Source organism: Neoarius graeffei, chromosome 3, assembly GCF_027579695.1.
Source record: "Neoarius graeffei isolate fNeoGra1 chromosome 3, fNeoGra1.pri, whole genome shotgun sequence".
In the NCBI taxonomy this organism is placed as follows: domain Eukaryota; kingdom Metazoa; phylum Chordata; class Actinopteri; order Siluriformes; family Ariidae; genus Neoarius; species Neoarius graeffei.
In genome coordinates this window covers 45,106,890-45,123,840 of record NC_083571.1, presented here as the reverse complement: position 1 = coordinate 45,123,840, position 16,951 = coordinate 45,106,890, and the positions used below count along the sequence as shown (strand labels likewise).

At 40.3% G+C, this 16,951-nt stretch overlaps 1 protein-coding gene across 1 annotated transcript in view; it reads left to right on the top strand.

The window, feature by feature from the left end:
• ddx21 (DEAD (Asp-Glu-Ala-Asp) box helicase 21) overlaps positions 1-16,951 on the top strand; it is an 81,449-nt gene that overhangs the window by 29,866 nt on the left and 34,632 nt on the right. The window contains exons 3-8 of the mRNA XM_060916877.1: positions 5,780-5,962; positions 8,694-8,766; positions 8,856-9,034; positions 12,694-12,811; positions 13,388-13,573; positions 14,959-15,104. Of these exons, the coding sequence (XP_060772860.1) occupies positions 5,780-5,962; positions 8,694-8,766; positions 8,856-9,034; positions 12,694-12,811; positions 13,388-13,573; positions 14,959-15,104 (885 nt within the window). The remainder of the gene's footprint in view (positions 1-5,779; positions 5,963-8,693; positions 8,767-8,855; positions 9,035-12,693; positions 12,812-13,387; positions 13,574-14,958; positions 15,105-16,951) is intronic.

Here is a 16,951-nt window from a genome sequence, read left to right as displayed (position 1 = left end):
GCAACGTTTGAGATGGTTCAGGCATATCGAAAGAAAAGAAGAGAGCAGTGTGGTACGGAGAGCAGCAGAAGGTGTACTTGATGGAAGACGCCCCCGAAAACATGGAAGAAGTGTATAGAGGAAGATCTGAGGGAACTTAACCTCGAAGAAGAGATGGTCTATAACAGACTGAGATGGAGAACACTCAGCTCATCCAACCCCATGAAATATGGGAACAAAAGGACCATAAACGAAGATGATGATGATGATGATGATGGTTAATTATGGCTTCATTTAATGGCTAGTTAAGAATAACTAGCAAATTTTGAAAATTTCATCTTTATTGGTGCCATCTGGTGCCTTCTGGGACTGCAATTGAGCCTTAAAAAGAAATGAAAGCATTAATTTTAAGTGTGAATTATATTTTATTAGGCATTTAACACGCATTTTATTTGCTAACTTAGTTATAACGCAGTTTAAATTTAGTTTCTTATTCATTAAACAGAACTTTACAAATCACTGTAATTATCAATAAAATCTCCTACAATAAAAAAATATCCTCCTGCAATAAAAGCAGAAACCTTAAATTATCATTTCTAGTGCACTTAAAGTGCATATCCTGGACCAATTTCGGGGTTTTTTTTTATATATGAAAGTATGTCCCTTTACACACTCATCCAGAAGGGTAGTTTTGCACAAGGCCATCTGTCTACAGCAGAAAAAAAATAAAATAACACGCGTCTGGAAAAATCCCAAGCGAGTCTGGAGCCAGATTCGTGATGTCACCCGCAGAAGCGCCAGCAGGCTGCGCGAGCTTTGCACGGTTTCAGTGCACAGCCTGTGTAGACCAAGCGCTCCCATTTCTCTCTCATTGTCCGGTCTTTTGGGAAACGATGAGTACTAATCCCATCAAGATTGGTGTTGCCATTTTAATAATTACACGATAACATTGAAGAAATTTGCAGAAATCCACCCGGTCGTTTTCTCATAAACAAACGAGCACTGACGTAGGATTCAGAGGGAGGCGTCCCGCACGCGACGTCACGAAAATCAGTGTTTGCCGGGAAATCCAAATGCCAAGTTTTTTCAGAGGCGGACCAATTCGCCTCAAATGGCTTGATTTCAACTGAATTTTTCTGGCATTGCGCAAGGTAAAAAAATTGCGCAAAATGTGACGGATATTTGATTAAAGTTTAATATAAAATAGAATTACATTGAGCTTGCTCCTGAATTTACCCATGATATGCACTTTAAGACAAAAAAAAAAAAAATACAAATCGCTGCAATCAAGTCCTATTACACAGAATACATCTTTACTATAACAAAAATAACACGAGATTCGGCCAACTCTGAAGATTAATATTATGAAGTGTGTGTGTGTGTGTATGTATGTGTATATATATATATACACACACACACACACACACACACACACACACACACACACACACAACTGAAAATAATCCACCTTTAACAAGTTTTGATTTGACAAAATGTACATAAGGCCAAAAAAAAAAAAATGTGTTTTTCCGGTTACCTGACCGACCCTAATCCGTACTGCCCGACCCTAAACTTTTTTTCGTTTTTTTCCCAGTCGCGACTTTTACATATAACCCAACCGCGTGAACCGGAAGTTTTTGTCACTCACTGGGAAAATCAGGGCTTTCCACAAGCGCCGGCTGCCGGCCATACAGCCGACTACACAATTAAGTCCAGCCGGCTACTTTAATGACTTATTTTTGTAGCCCACAGACTCTAAATATTAATTTTCGATTTTATTAAAATTAAATGTTTATCTAACAGACTGACAATAATGTCAAACTGAACCGCACTCATTTAAGTTGTGATTCGCGCTGTTTGTACCGATAATAACCACAAATTCCCCGCCGACTTCGTTGATCAAGTGAGAGTAACTCATCCGCGGCCCCGACATGCGGTGTGTGCGTGCGCACTCGGCGGAGGCAGTAGTGTGTCGGGGCCGTCGGAGGGAACAGAAGCAGAGATGACGCTTATTTTGTCTTTCACCTAGAGACATGATTCAAACTTTAAAACGGAGACAAAATTCTCCTGTGTGGATCTGGCATTCAACTTTTTTGCTAGGTTCTATACTTTTTGATCAGTCACAGATCAAACACCATGAGCAAATCTGGAGAAATTCCGGCTTTATAATGGGTGTCTATTGCGTTACACACCAGCGGCGCTCAGGAATTTAGAGTGTAGACAGCTTGAAAAAAAAAAAGTTCTAACTTTCTCATTTAAACTGTTTTCTCAGCCACAATTTTCACTCTACACACACAACTTTCTCAAAAGTTGTAGTTACACATTGTGTGAATCAAGACAAGTGTCTCCCTGAGCGATAGGATTTACAGTTTTTGAATGAGAAGCCTGAAAGTGAGGAGAGGACAGCCGTGCTCTCCCATAGACTCACATTATAAACGTGGCAGCTCTTTTACTGCAAAATCAGAAAAGTCACTTGTTTTTAACTCGCTCTAGTGGCCACATTTTTTTACACTAGGGACAAAAAAAAATTACATTAATGTGTTCATGGGAGCCTTGTAGCACTCAATGTGAGAATTTTGTGAATAGCTCCTTTCGTTTGCGTGTAAATCAGCGTTGTTCGAGGAGAGGGAACTCTGAGAAAAAGCGCTCTTTGCTTGTTATATCGTGTCTTTTCCCTGCACCGTTACCAAGGCGACGAGCTGCACTCAAGGAGCAGAGAGGGGCGGGGCTGCTCTCTCTCTCTCTCATGGTGTATTGAGCTGTTATATTTACAGAAAAATTCATGTTAAAAGGTGTCTCATGCTGCATCAGATTCATCAGAAGGTGGTAACTCGGGTGACCTGCAAAGAAATAAGAAATTCATTATATTTTGTGAAATTATTCCTGTCTAAATATAGGTTATGGCAGCCATCTTGAAAAAAAAAATTCAAAAAAAAAAAGCCTGCCTACCGACCCTAGTTTTGAAATCTACGTAACCGGAAACACACACACTTTTTTTTTTTTTGGCCTAATGCAAATGTTGCATCACAAAATGTTAGGAATCCTTTTGATTGTTAAAAATGCAATAAGCAGGAGTTAATAAGTGAAATTAAGTTACAAATGAAAGGAAATGTTCCTGTAGTTACTTGAAATGTAAATACTGTAAACAATACAAAAAAATTCAATAATAACGGTAGTTTATGAAAGTACGATGTAAGATAATGTAAATCTTGGTGAAAGAGAAACTAATCGAAACCGAAAGAGTGAAAGTGATTATCATGCCATTACCATCTCTGGTCGAATGAGACAAAAATTGATATTTTTAGCCATCATGGGAAATGCCATGTGTGGCGTAAACCCAACACCCTGAGAACACCATTCCTACAGTGAGGCATGGTGGCGGCAGCATCATGCTGCGGGGATATTTTTCATCTGCAGGGACAGGAAAGCTGGTCAGGACTGAAGGAAAGATGGATGGCACTAAATACAGGGCAATTCTGGAGGAAAACCTGTTTGAGTCAGCCAGAGGTTTGAGACTGGGATGAAGGTTCACGTTCTGTAACTAATCCGTAACTACGTTATCACTTGTTTACCGCAATGCATTATGGGCGATACCCAGGGTCAGCTCCTCTGTATTGTTTACTTTCGCCCTTGATAAACACTGCATTGTTCTAACCAGTTTTAACCATGCCTAAAGTGAATTGCTGTGTGCCTCCACAACAAAGAGAACACCTACTCATAATTTGGGCTTCTATCAGCTGCAGGTCGAGAAGAAAGAAATGGATAAGTTCAATCAGCAATGAAAACCTTTGAACTGAATTGAAATGGACAAGTGTTTGTAGCTTACATTCCTCTGGTGGGAAAGAGACGTACGTAAACTGTGACCCAGCAACATTTCCACAGCCTTTGGTTATAGAAGATTATAACAATCGACACTGTTCATCGTCTGAAACTAGCGATATTCAAAAGCCTGTAAAACAAAGAAGCATTCTTCGGCTTTTGCCTCTCACCGTGCCGCAGCGCTCTGCAGCTGAACGAGCCCGTCGGACCGATAAACCTCCCAAACCACGAAGGGTTCTCTTTGAGGTATGTATAATGTTCAGTGTACCTCACTAGCGCCATTTATTGAAGAAAACGCATTTATACTGAACACGACACGGCAGATCAGCCGGTTTCCAAAGGGTTTTTTTTTGTTTGTTTTTTAAATAAGTTTTTCTTAACTAATCACTCATCGCTCGGACCGTTATTCACCTACGAACCCCTGCGAGAGCACTGCTCCACGCAAGTTCCTGATAAATTCCTGATGATAAATTTTAGTTGGTGCAATATACATGTCTGTGTGTGTCCTCGGAAATAAGACGTTCTGAGATTTGATGTTGTTGTTCAGTGTGGTAGACTCAGTCTAGACTCTTACCTTCTCACCAAGCTTGATTTGGATTCCAATTTTCCTGCTCTAAACCCTCGATATGTTATCCACCTCTTTAAATCACCAGTTTCATTGTCTTCTAAGATAGATCACGGCAAAAATTGCTCCTCTCACATCGCTCTCAGGTAAAATTAATCTGACATCCGTCATATCCGTCAACTACCGACCCCAGCTATCCTCTACAATACATTGCGGTAAACAAGTGATGACGTAGTTGTGCTTGTGGGCTATTGAGAATCTGTGGCATAACTTTAAGATTGCTGTACACCAATGCAACCCATCTAACGTGAAGGAGTTGGAGCAGTTTTGCTTTGAGGAATGGGCAAAAACCCCAGTGGCTTGATGATTGGCAGGCCTCGAAATCGTGCGTCAGCTTGTGATTGATTGTTTAAACAAATTAAATACTGCGTACTTTTCACTGGTCTCATGGGTTTGTCACACAGGAGCTATTGCAGGGTTTTTTCTAGAAAAATTTAGTATGAGGGCGCTCACCATGGCGAGGGAGCGATGGTGCTGGTTGTCCCCCCCCCCGCCGTGCAAAGCCTTTGAAAAATGCTCCAATGGGACATTCTGAGTATCTGAGAGGGAAATTGGAACAAATTGTCTGTCAACATTGAAAAAGAAAGAAGTAATCTTCTTCTGCCCCGGACAGTCTTTGGCTTTCTTCCACTTCGTGCCGCGGGATGACATCTTTAAATGCCCAAGTGTCAACAAAAACAACTCGCGAACTACTTCTGTCAAAAGCTCCCGCGCCGGTGGGTGAAAGGTCATTCAGTCTCGAGAAATCTCGCTCTACAAGTCAGCTGATCTTGTATGTAACCCATGTCAAATCTCGCGAGAGCAGCCGCGACAAGTAAACAACTAAACAACATGGCGCCTCAGTCTGGAAAACGCCAATTCGGATTGTTTTTGCACCGTCTGGCGGTGTATCTACTATGATTGGAATATTTTTGGAGCAATTATAACGTATTTGATGATCAGACACATTGTCACGTGGTGTTGCTGGGATGTTTTCACGGAGTCGGTAAGGGGGCGCACGCCGAGAGTAAGAGGGCGCAGCACCCCTGTTCCCCCGTTTAGACGAAAGCCTGTATTGTATGAGAAGAAATCGCATACGATGCACAAAACTGCAGCAAAAAAATAGTCTGCCAAATCAGACAACAAAGCAGTATTGTTTTGTATAGCCTATGAAACATCATTTAATGGTTTGCCTGTTTGAGAATGGTTTGCCTGTTTGATCAAAACAGATTGATGTTTGCTTGATGTGTGCAAACAGCTTGCAACCACAAGAAGGTAAATAATGAGGAAGTGGTTTAGTGTTGTATGCTATTGATTACACTTTCACTTGTCTTTCTTGAAGAACTTTGATACCCGTTTCTTTGTTCATCCTAACAGAAGAAGAAAAAGAAAAAGAAGGCAGCGACACCAGATGACACAACAGTCGACCAAGTAGTACCATCCGTCAATGGCATTAGTACCAAATCCCTGAAGACACAAGCCAAAGTCAGCGGGCATTTCACAGACTCCACCTCATCACAGACCAGTGAAGACTCCAACAGTGAGAGTGAAAAGGATGCGGTAGGTTATCATTGCCCCCCCTTTCCACAACGCAAACTAGGCTAGTTCTGGGCTGCTGCTAGTGCCGGTTCGGAGTTGCAAACCTTCTAAGAACCGGTTTGCTTTTCCACAGGCTCCAGAGCCATGTCCTTACGTTACTGCGTACATCTGTACACATCGCCACTTTCCTAGCAATGCTAGCGCCAAGCACAAACAGTGTTTCCCACACACCTGATGTAAGCATCTGGTTCTTGGTTCTAGGCCAAGAAAATTTTGGTGCCACTGTCAACCAGTTTTCCTGGCTGAGAGCGTGGTTTTGGTGTTTTTTTTTGCCTGGTGAAACCTGAAGAACTGGTTCAGGACGAGGCACCGCCTCCAAACCGGCCCGTGAACTGCCTTCATGGAAAAGGTGTGCGCGCTCGAATTGATTTACTTGCAATGCGGTGGAAATGGTCATGTGCCACGATTATGATGTCACACTCTGTATCAGACACACAGAGGAGTTTAAGATGTGTTAATTTGTGCAGTTCTTTTTGTCTTTAACAAACTTTTTGTAGATATTCAAACCAGCTGTGCACTTATAAAGCATAGTTCCGCACAAGTTTTTGCTTCACTTTAGCGTATCACTAAAATGCAGTTCAATAACGCACTGAAAAAACCTGTTCTTGGGTTGTGCTGCATTTCAGGAAAGCTGGATTTACCATACTTCAGTAATTATTTGTAAGCTAAATTTAGATTTCAAAGCTGTTGATTGATGTTTATGCATAATGTTTAGTACAGTAAGCGCCACCTAGTTCCTGGTCTGCAGAAATGTACCTACTTTGTAGCAAGAACTAAAAGCTCATCCCATAAAATAAAAGTATGGGTCCGTCTCAGAAACTGGTCTCTCATTTGGGACATTATGGTCAAGAAATACATTTTCTAATTTTACTTTTTTTTTTGCATTTACCGAACACTCAATGTTTCCTTTGTCATGTTTAATAAGAATAAAGATAGTATCTTGCTTTATCTGGCCTCTACTGTGGAAAATTTTTTTGATTACAATTCAAATGCTTTTGCAAAATTGATTTCCATATAAAATACATGAATTAAAGCCCCTCCTTCACAGATGAGTGAAAATATTGAATAAATTTCCTCTTTTTGATTGCTTGGGTTAAAAATGCCAAGTTATGATGACTGAATTAATTATTCACTTAAATATGAATAATATGATGCATTTTGGGTATTTGATATGGCGAAATGGGGGCGGCACGGTGGTGTAGTGGTTAGCGCTGTCGCCTCACAGCAAGAAGGTCCGGGTTCGAGCCCCGTGGCCGGCGAGGGCCTTTCTGTGCGGAGTTTGCATGTTCTCCCCGTGTCCGCGTGGGTTTCCTCCGGGTGCTCCGGTTTCCCCCACAGTCCAAAGACATGCAGGTTAGGTTAACTGGTGACTCTAAATTGACCGTAGGTGTGAATGTGAATGGTTGTCTGTGTCTATGTGTCAGCCCTGTGATGACCTGGCGACTTGTCCAGGGTGTACCCCGCCTTTCGCCCGTAGTCAGCTGGGATAGGCTCCAGCTTGCCTGTGACCCTGTAGAACAGGATAAAGCGGCGAGAGATAATGAGATGAGATGGCGAAATGGGACACAATGGAAAAATCAAGAACACACCGGAAAGATGAGAATAACGGCGCTGGTAAAAGAACAGCGACTGTACCGGCTGAAGGTCACGCGGGTCTCTGCTGCGGCGCGCGAGCAATGGGACATCACTACCGCACCGGACGGGGCGGGGCAAAACGACTGGCCGTAGATTCTATCAAAAGTTCGATCTAAATTGACCATGGTTGCAAAATATTGGCCAAAAATACACAAACGCTACGAAATATGAAAGTAAGATGAAAAAGAAACATTCTATTGCCTTATACTGCAAGACTAAAACAAAATAAAACTATCTGACATTTCAGTGATAACGTCCCAACAGATCACTCGCGTAACAGAAAGACCGCAAATGGAAGCATGATCAACTTCTAACTGTTGGAGTGGAAAATTCCATTCTACACATGCAAATTGTTAATGTGTGTCCTTCCCCGCACACAAATAACACGCTACGGTAAAAAATGGACCACGACTCATTTTATAGCTCAGAAATTCATACAAGACCAGCTACCATCGTAACATATTCTGTAAGAAACATATTCTACCCAACTTTCAGCTTTCATTTAAAAAAAAACAAAATCGCAGATTTATAACTAAATTTTTATATGGCGTAGTGATTTTAAGTTACTACTGTTGGTGAGGTTGTGACCTTGACCCTGAGGCTTTCCGTTTAGATCAAAAGACACGATCTTATTGGTTTTGGGTTTGCGGAAAATGGAGTTACAACAGTGATCAAATATTTTGCATGATGTTTTATTACGGTTATGATTATTTTGTGAGCGCACCAATCCTTAGGTGGATAAAGTTACAACTTAAAATACAATTAATGATAACTGTAGACTTTTCAGTGGACTACAACCTTTTTCAGGGAATGCGACGTAGTCAACCGTTTATTATGTCCCAGATCAAGCTGCCATTTTTCCACAAATTTGCTGAATTTTTGCCAAATTCTGAGTATTCATATTAAAGATTTAGTTTTATCTGTATTCTTTCTTTCATCATTTTATTTCAAATTCAAACCGACATCACCATTCAAAACCGTGTAGTTTATTGACTGTGAGTATATTTAGTATATACTTTTATATTTAGTATATAATATATTTTTTTGTCTTCTACAGGAGACGCCAGAGCAAAAAGAGGGCGCCTTCTCGAATTTCAGAATCTCACAAGACACCATCAAGCTACTCCAAGGTTTGACCATTCATTGGTTTACTTTTTTTCCATGCATGATGCTTGTATATTGGGATCTTGTACTAATTAGTAATCCATATATTTTGCAGCGCGGGGTGTGACGTATCTGTTTGACATTCAAGTGAAGACCTTCAACTCGGTGTACGACGGGAAGGACGTGATCGGCCAAGCCCGAACCGGCACAGGAAAGACCTTCTCTTTCGCTCTCCCGCTAGTGGAGAAACTACAGTCAGGAGCTGAGGAGAAGAGAAGAGGCAGAGCACCAAAGGTGAGCATTATGATAACCTGTATCAGTCTGTATTTTATGGATAAAATGATCAGATTGCTGTGACCAGCTAAGTGTACAGTAGGTCTCAGATGCTGTGTGTCCTGTGAGCATAAGCTCTGAGGGTATAAACTGCTGAGACTATGACTATGTTCATCAAGAACTCTTAATATCCTGAAATTCCACTGAGTTCCACATTTAACTACCTGGCAAGCGTTTTTGGATGGCAGGAGGACACGTGGGCATTTTAGTATTGCGTCTTCCAATAATCCGTGTATTTGTTTTTAAAAGATTTAAAGTGAAATGATCAGGCAGACTTTAATACAGGGCTCGAAATTCATATATATTTTTCCACCAGCCAGCCGGACTAGTTACCTTCCAAAGTAACTCGCCAAACAGAAAATCAACTCGCCAAAATTTGTTCATGTATGAATTTTATTTCTGTCAAAAATAACACAAAAGAGAGGAGTTACCATTGTTCATGACTAATGTGCATTTATTTCAAGACCCGAGTATTTTGATACTCTCTTTTTTTTTGTTTGTTTGTTTTTTGTTTTTTGTTTTTTTTGGACACTTTACAAACTGGCATTTGCTGCTCTACGTCCTCCTCGCGATGACCAAAAAAATGCCAGATGACTGACCCCTTACTAGTTCTTTTAGGAACCAATTCGTCCGCTTCCATTTTTAATTTGTCGCTGAAATTGACAGAGCTTACACGGTAGCCTATGCAGCACCAGCGATTGCACGAACTGAGTCAGCGCTGGAAACCGGAACTAGAAGATCTTCCCGCAAGCAGTGTTGCCAGATACTGCTGATGTTTTTCAAAGCAGAATATGTTCAAAACCCGCCAAAACGCACTTAAAACCGCCCAATCTGGGGGCGTCGTGGCTCAGGTGGCTAAGGCGCCATACCATAAATCCGGGGACCCGAGTTCGATTCCGACCCGAGGTCACTTCCCGATCCCTCCCCGTCTCTCTCTCCCACTCATTTCCTGTCCTGTCTCTACACTGTCCTATCCAATAAAGGTGAAAAAGCCCAAAAAATATCTAAAAAAAAAAAAACGCCCAATCTGGCAACACTGCGCAAGTTCCTTTCAGCACCTAGATGTCGCCCGAGATTGGTTAGAGAGTGCCTGACGTTGTTTTTTTTACTCTGAGGCAGCCTCTCACGTTACTGCCTGAGGGACAGGGAGAAAACCACCGCAAAAGGTTTTAAACAAACGCAACAAACACGAAACAAACGCAAGTCGGCAGATGACCATAAAATACTCGATAGTTAGGATATAATAATTTTATGTATCTCACACAGAATTTTTGGAGATATATCGAGTATATTCGATTCATCGCACAGCCCTAGTCTGAATCTTCGCTTCATTTTTTATTTTCAACCAGCCAGCCGGGCTGCCTAGTGACAGGAATTACCCGCCAAATGACAAATTAAGTCGCCTCGGGTGACCGGACCACCGCGAATTTCGAGCCCTGCTTTAATATGATTATAGTGATCACCTTTTAATAATTATCACTTGGGAATAATTACTTACGTACAGATGAAAGTCTTCCTGATTTACCCGGAAATCCGGATATTTGACAAAACTCTTGAAAATCTCTGGTTTTCCGAATGGAGAAATTTTATTTTTTGGATTTTTCGTGTTCCTAGACACGGCGTAATACTTCGCATCGTCCTTGCATGGGCGTGGTCCTTAAATAGCCCAAACATAGTTCACTGATTAAAGACGGGTGTTCTTTGTTAACGGCGCGCGTGCCGGAGCTCGTTGGTGTGTTTAAATTTACAGACAATACGAACTAATGTAAACAATTGGCTTCAACTCGCATAAATATGAATTGGAAATGTTTAGTTCACTTTAGCTTCTGCAAACGCACAACTCTACTAAAAGATTGATAAACAAGGCTCGATGTCCCCAACATTGAAACCTGAAAGCTTTAGAAACTCTAACAGACCTTTACTTTTTAACAGCACTGTTTTGGGATTTTGCTGAGTTTACCTTCAACTGTCTGATATATATATTTTTTTCCCTCCAAAGTAATGAACTGTGTAGCAGGAAAATCACCGCGTTTTCTAAATGCACTCCTGAAAATTACTCATTAACTCGGGGAATTAAATTTGATATTTTTGACATGTTAATCATTAATGTACATGAAAGAAAAAGGCTTAAAAATTATAACTTGTTTTAGTGAAAATAAGTACTAAAATGCACTAGAATACAGGGTTTTGTGTGTTGTTATTAAAATTTTTTCAGGGGACATTGTCTATAGAATCAATTTTGTGCCAAAATGTTCATGCAATACTTTTGAAATATCAAACAAAAACGACAAATCAAAATACAAAAAAAAGTCAATTTTTTTAGACTGGCAAACAAATTATTCGTGTAATCGTACAAAATATCAGTCTATTACTCTTCAGAAACCTTTTATTTTGTTCCGCGTCTTTCTCAGTTGTGTTTGACGTAATTTATTTTGGTTGCGATTCCAGCTTTCTCGTTTGCGCTCCCTGACTTTTTGCTTGCAGTTTTGGCACAAACTTGACGTGTGGGTGGGCTGTCCAGGAATGCATTCCCATTGGCTAACTTGTGTTTGACTGACAGCTACGCTCAGCCATTCCCTACTCGGATTCTGGCGGACTGTTTGACGAGTGACCGATCCATTGACGGTAAACAAGGATCGAGTGGACTTCAGTGGCGACTATGATATTGAATTAATTCAACAAAGTGTAAGTGCGGGACAAATGTGTTGTATGTGTTGCAGTAGTGCACATTATGCAGGTGTTTTGTGGCAAGTCCAATGTTAGCCTTGGCTCCACTACCCAATATAATAGCTGTCTTGCTAACATTAAACACGCCTGCATAATGTGCACTACTGCAACACATTCAACACATTTGTCCCGCACTTACAGTTTGTTGAATTAATTCAATATCATAGTCGCCACTGAAGTCCACTCGATCCTTATTTACCGTCAATGGATCCGTCACTCGTCAAACAGTCCGCCAGAATCCGAGTAGGGAATGGCTGAGCGTAGCTGTCAGTCAAACACAAGTTAGCCAATGGGAATGCATTCCTGGACAGCCCACCCACACGTGAAGTTTGTACCAAAACTGCAAGCAAAAAGTCAGGGAACGCAAACGAGAAAGCTGGAATCGCAACCAAAATAAATTACGGCAAACAAAACTGAGAAAGACGCGGAACAAAAATAAAAGGTTTCTGAAGAGTAATAGACTGATATTTTGCACGATTACACGAATAATTTGTTTGCCAGTCTAAAAAAAAAAAATCGACTTTTTTTTTTTTGTATTTTGATTTGTCGTTTTTGTTTGATATTTCAAAAGTATTGTATGAACATTTTGGCACAAAATTGATTCCATAATTGCCCCCCATCTTAGTTTGACTTTCAAAAGTTCAGGATTTTTTTTTTCTTTGTTCCACTTTCATCTCTACTTACATAATGATGATATAGCTATTTCAGGTTGATTAATCATACAAGTAATATGTTGCACCGTGTTGGAAAAATAACTTGCTGAGAACTGAGTCATCTAATGATTGACCTCAGGCTTATTTCCTGCAGCGGAGTGCCTTTATCGACTGGGGAATCCCTTCAGTGAAATTAGTTTTCTTGTGAGTTAACATTGATTATTTGTGTTCAAAACATAGGTGCTGGTTCTCGCTCCTACTCGAGAGCTAGCAATTCAGGTGACTAAAGACTTCAAGGATATCACCAAGAAGCTCTCTGTTCACTGCTTCTATGGAGGAAGTTCCTACAACCCTCAAGGTAGTCTTGAATACTAGCCTGAAAGGCTGGTTTATTACGGGATTGGATTTCAGACGGGCTAAAAAAAAAAAAAAAAGTCACTTTGAAAGACCATTTTAAAAAGTAGAAACCATGTTTTCTGAACACTTTTTGCTTCTATGTCCCAAAAATATACCCAATTTTGAGCTTTGAGAGCAGCGTTTAATAACGTCAGTAGCCACACCTTGCCTTTTAGATCAAAAAACAAAGCTTTGTCACCCAGCCCAGCCTCCAAGGTAATGTGTATCTGCCAGAGGTTTTTTTTCCTTCCATTGGGTGAAAATAAAGCAAGATTATAGTTGGTTAAGATAATCTGGCAGATCTGTTACTGGTTGTGATTTGAGAAAGCTTATGATCGCATTAAAATGGAATGGATTTCTCAAACCTGTTAGACAGCAGAATTTAATCGGTTTTACTCATCCCTTTTAAAATACGTAACTTACTGTGATTACTTGCCTCAAACCATGTTGTCAAGTTTACATAAAAAAATGCTTTGAAAATTGTTCTCCTACCTGCTCGTTCTTCTATTTGCTGATCCGTTTGACGTTTCTGCTATAGTGGATGCCATTCGTAGCGGCATCGACGTACTTGTTGGCACCCCAGGCCGAATAAAAGACCACCTTCAGAACAATAAACTGGATCTGTCCCAGCTGAAACATGTGGTGCTGGATGAAGTGGACCAAATGCTTGATATGGGCTTTGCCGAACAAGTGGAGGAGATCCTCTCCGCTTCCTACAAAAAAGGTGAGCATTGAAAAGGAGATTTAAATGAAATAAGTCATGAAACACAAACATAAGACACCTTCTCTTAGGTAAAAGATAATAAATGAGAGTTTATACCACTAATACATGAATTCTTATGTCAGGGACGAATTGAAATAACTTGGTCAGTTGAAAGTCAAAGGAATTTTAAGAGCCTTGTACTGTATATATTTCAGACCCTCCAGGATTTCGCGATGTTGCGATTTGCAACTTCAACGCAAATTCAACCAATCCCCGCGAATTCAGGGCGGTGTTGCAATTACTGTATATCCAATCACCGCAACTTTCCCGCAAATTTGACCAATCGTTGGTGACGTCGACAAACTACCTTCCGCCTTACTTCCGTGTATACGTTCAAGAGAAGCAGCATGTGTGCAGTGTTGCCGGATTGGGCGGTTTTAAGTGCATTTTGGCGGGTTTTGAACATATTTTGGGCTGGAAAACGTCAGCAGTATCTGGCAACACTGCATGTGCGAGTCAGTGTTTCTGTAGGCTTAAATTCTGTTACTGAAAGTGTGTTATGTTTACAGTGAAGGACTGTGTGCACTTTATTTTTTTTACTTAATACAAGAAATTAATGGATGCCAACATTTTTGCCAAAATGGTATTTTATTTTCCATTGTTTAGGCAGCTTCAGCATCAGACTGTGAGATTCTGTTCAAATTGTTTTTTTTTTTTCTTCTATGAAGCCTGAGCTATTTATTTTATTAGTTTATAATTATTGTTTAATTTAGTCTTCAGGAGAGACTGCCTGCACACAGTACTAGTATTAATAGTTTTTTTTTTCTTACATGAAAGCTGAGGCATTTATATTATATTTTAAGGTAACTTCATGTTGTGCTGTGAGGTTCTATGCACTTTAACTTTTGAACCAACAGGTGCATTTGGATAAGTAAAGCCTATTTTTCTGCATTTTTGTAGTCCTGGTAATCTTTTATATTGGTAAAGTTGTTTATAGGGCCATTTCTCAGTGTCTGTTTTTTTTTAATCAATAGTTTTTCAGTAATAACTTAATATTTAACATATCACTCAATTTTAATCACAAAAAGAGAAAATCGCAACAATTTCTCGCAACTTTCACTTCCTCTCGCAATGTAATCGCAACAAAAACCTAAAAAACACCGCAACTTTCATCGCAATTTTTTGGAAAACCCCGCGAAAATCTGGGGGGACTGATATTTGATTTGGTTTTGCACGGCATTGTCTTAATTGTTTAATATTCTGTTTTGACCACCTATCATTTGTCGTCTTTGCAAAATTCAAAGCCAAAAACACTGACGCTTGTTCAACTTTATTGGTTTTTCTATAACGCGTAGAAATAAATGCAGCTATGCCAATAGCGCATGATTCACGTCGATCCGTTTCAGGTGATGACAGCAACCCTCAGACACTGCTCTTTTCTGCCACTTGCCCTCCTTGGGTTTACGACGTGGCGAAAAAATACATGCGTTCCCAGTACGTCCATGTGGATCTCATCGGCAAAAAGTCTCAGAAAGCAGCCACCACAGTTGAGGTAAGTTTTCAAGTGTTTCTTCAAGGTGAAATCTTTTCTCTTGGTTTTTCCCATCGGATCTGATCGTGGCCTTTAACTGGATTGACCACAATGGCAAACTAAAGTCAGTTTTAAACGATAAATCCAGTTTAAAGCCAGTACGGTGCATTTTCGTAATTATCTCCCTGCCACCCTGAGGAACTTTTTTTCCACATTTAGTTACAACATGGAGCAGAAATGAACTTACCTGGGCTTATATCATCACTTTAAAATGGCTCATTTCATTGAAGAGGGCGGTAAATCAGCAGAGTTCTCAAAAGTACACTACCGTTCAAAAGTTTGGGGTCACTCTGAAATGTCCTTATTTTTGAAAGAAAAGCACTGTTCTTTTCAAAGAAGCTCACTTTAAACTAATCAGAAATCCACTCTATACATTGCTAATGTGGTAAATGACTATTCTAGCTGCAAATGTGTGGTTTTTGGTGCAATATCTCCATAGGTGTATAGAGGCCCATTTCCAGCAACTATCACTCCAGTGTTCTAATGGTGCAATGTGTTTGCTCATTGCCTCAGAAGGCTAATGGATGATTAGAAAACCCTTGTACAATCATGTTAGCACAGCTGAAAACAGTTTAGCTCTTTAGAGAAGCTATAAAACTGACCTTCCTTTGAGCAGATTGAGTTTCTGGAGCATCACATTTGTGGGGTCGATTAAATGCTCAAAATGGCCAGAAAAAGGTCTTGACTATATTTTCTATTCGTTTTACAGCTTGTGGTGGTAAATAAAAGTGTGACTTTTCATGGAAAACACAAAATTGTCTGGGTGACCCCAAACTTTTGAACAGTAGTGTATTTACAGATTAAAAAAAAAAAGTTTGCTTATGTAATTTGTGTAGTTATGGCCTGTTAAAACAAATAGTTTCCACCCTGTATAAATATGCCCGACCCTGAAATTTGACTTTTGGGGGGGGGGTCTTTATTTATTTATTTATTTATTTATTTTTAAAATGTTTCATACATTGCAAACAGGCTTGTAGTACTGGAGTCCAGGACTCGTGACTCGACTTGGACTTGAGCACTGATGACTCGTACACTAACTGCATTCAGACTCGTAAATTGGAGACGAGGACTGATATATATATATATAAATTTTTTTGTAACATGCCATAATAATTTGACATAAGACATTTATATCTATATTAATTTTTGCACTAATTTCGTGCAAGAGTGTCATATCTGAGCGCCTTGGCACGTGCATACGAGAGACTCTCGGGTGTGCTCCGGACAGCGCGCGCACCAAGCGGGAAGTCTCACGCACGCTGTAAACAACTCGCACCTGCACAGGATTAAGGTGCAATTAGTGTGCCTATATATAAACTGAGAGAGAACACTTACTTTGCGAAGGTATTGAGTTGCATTGCTGACACATTTATCGAGCCTTATTTCCTTGTCTGGGTTGCTGATCCCTGATTTCCTGTTTCTCTCCTTTGATCCTGCTGAGTCTATGATAGCCTGTTTGTGCCTCGCTCGACCTATTGCCTGTTTTTATTATTTTGCCTGCCATTCTGGATCGTTTACCTGTCTTCACTTGTATTAATAAACACACCTTCTGCACTTACATCCATCTCCCAGCCATCTCTGACAGAATACTTCACACTCCCTGACAAAGAGAACGCACATTCACCTGTTCATGCGTCATGTTCAGGAACAAACTAATGTTAATTGTGCTGAAACCACCACTGTGAAATGGTGCAGTCAGAGTGGTGGATTCGACTCGTGTTTTTTTTTTTTTTTTTGAATGACTTGGACTTGAACGCTGGGGACCCAAGACTCGAGGTTTAGTGACTTGACTACAACACTGATTGCAA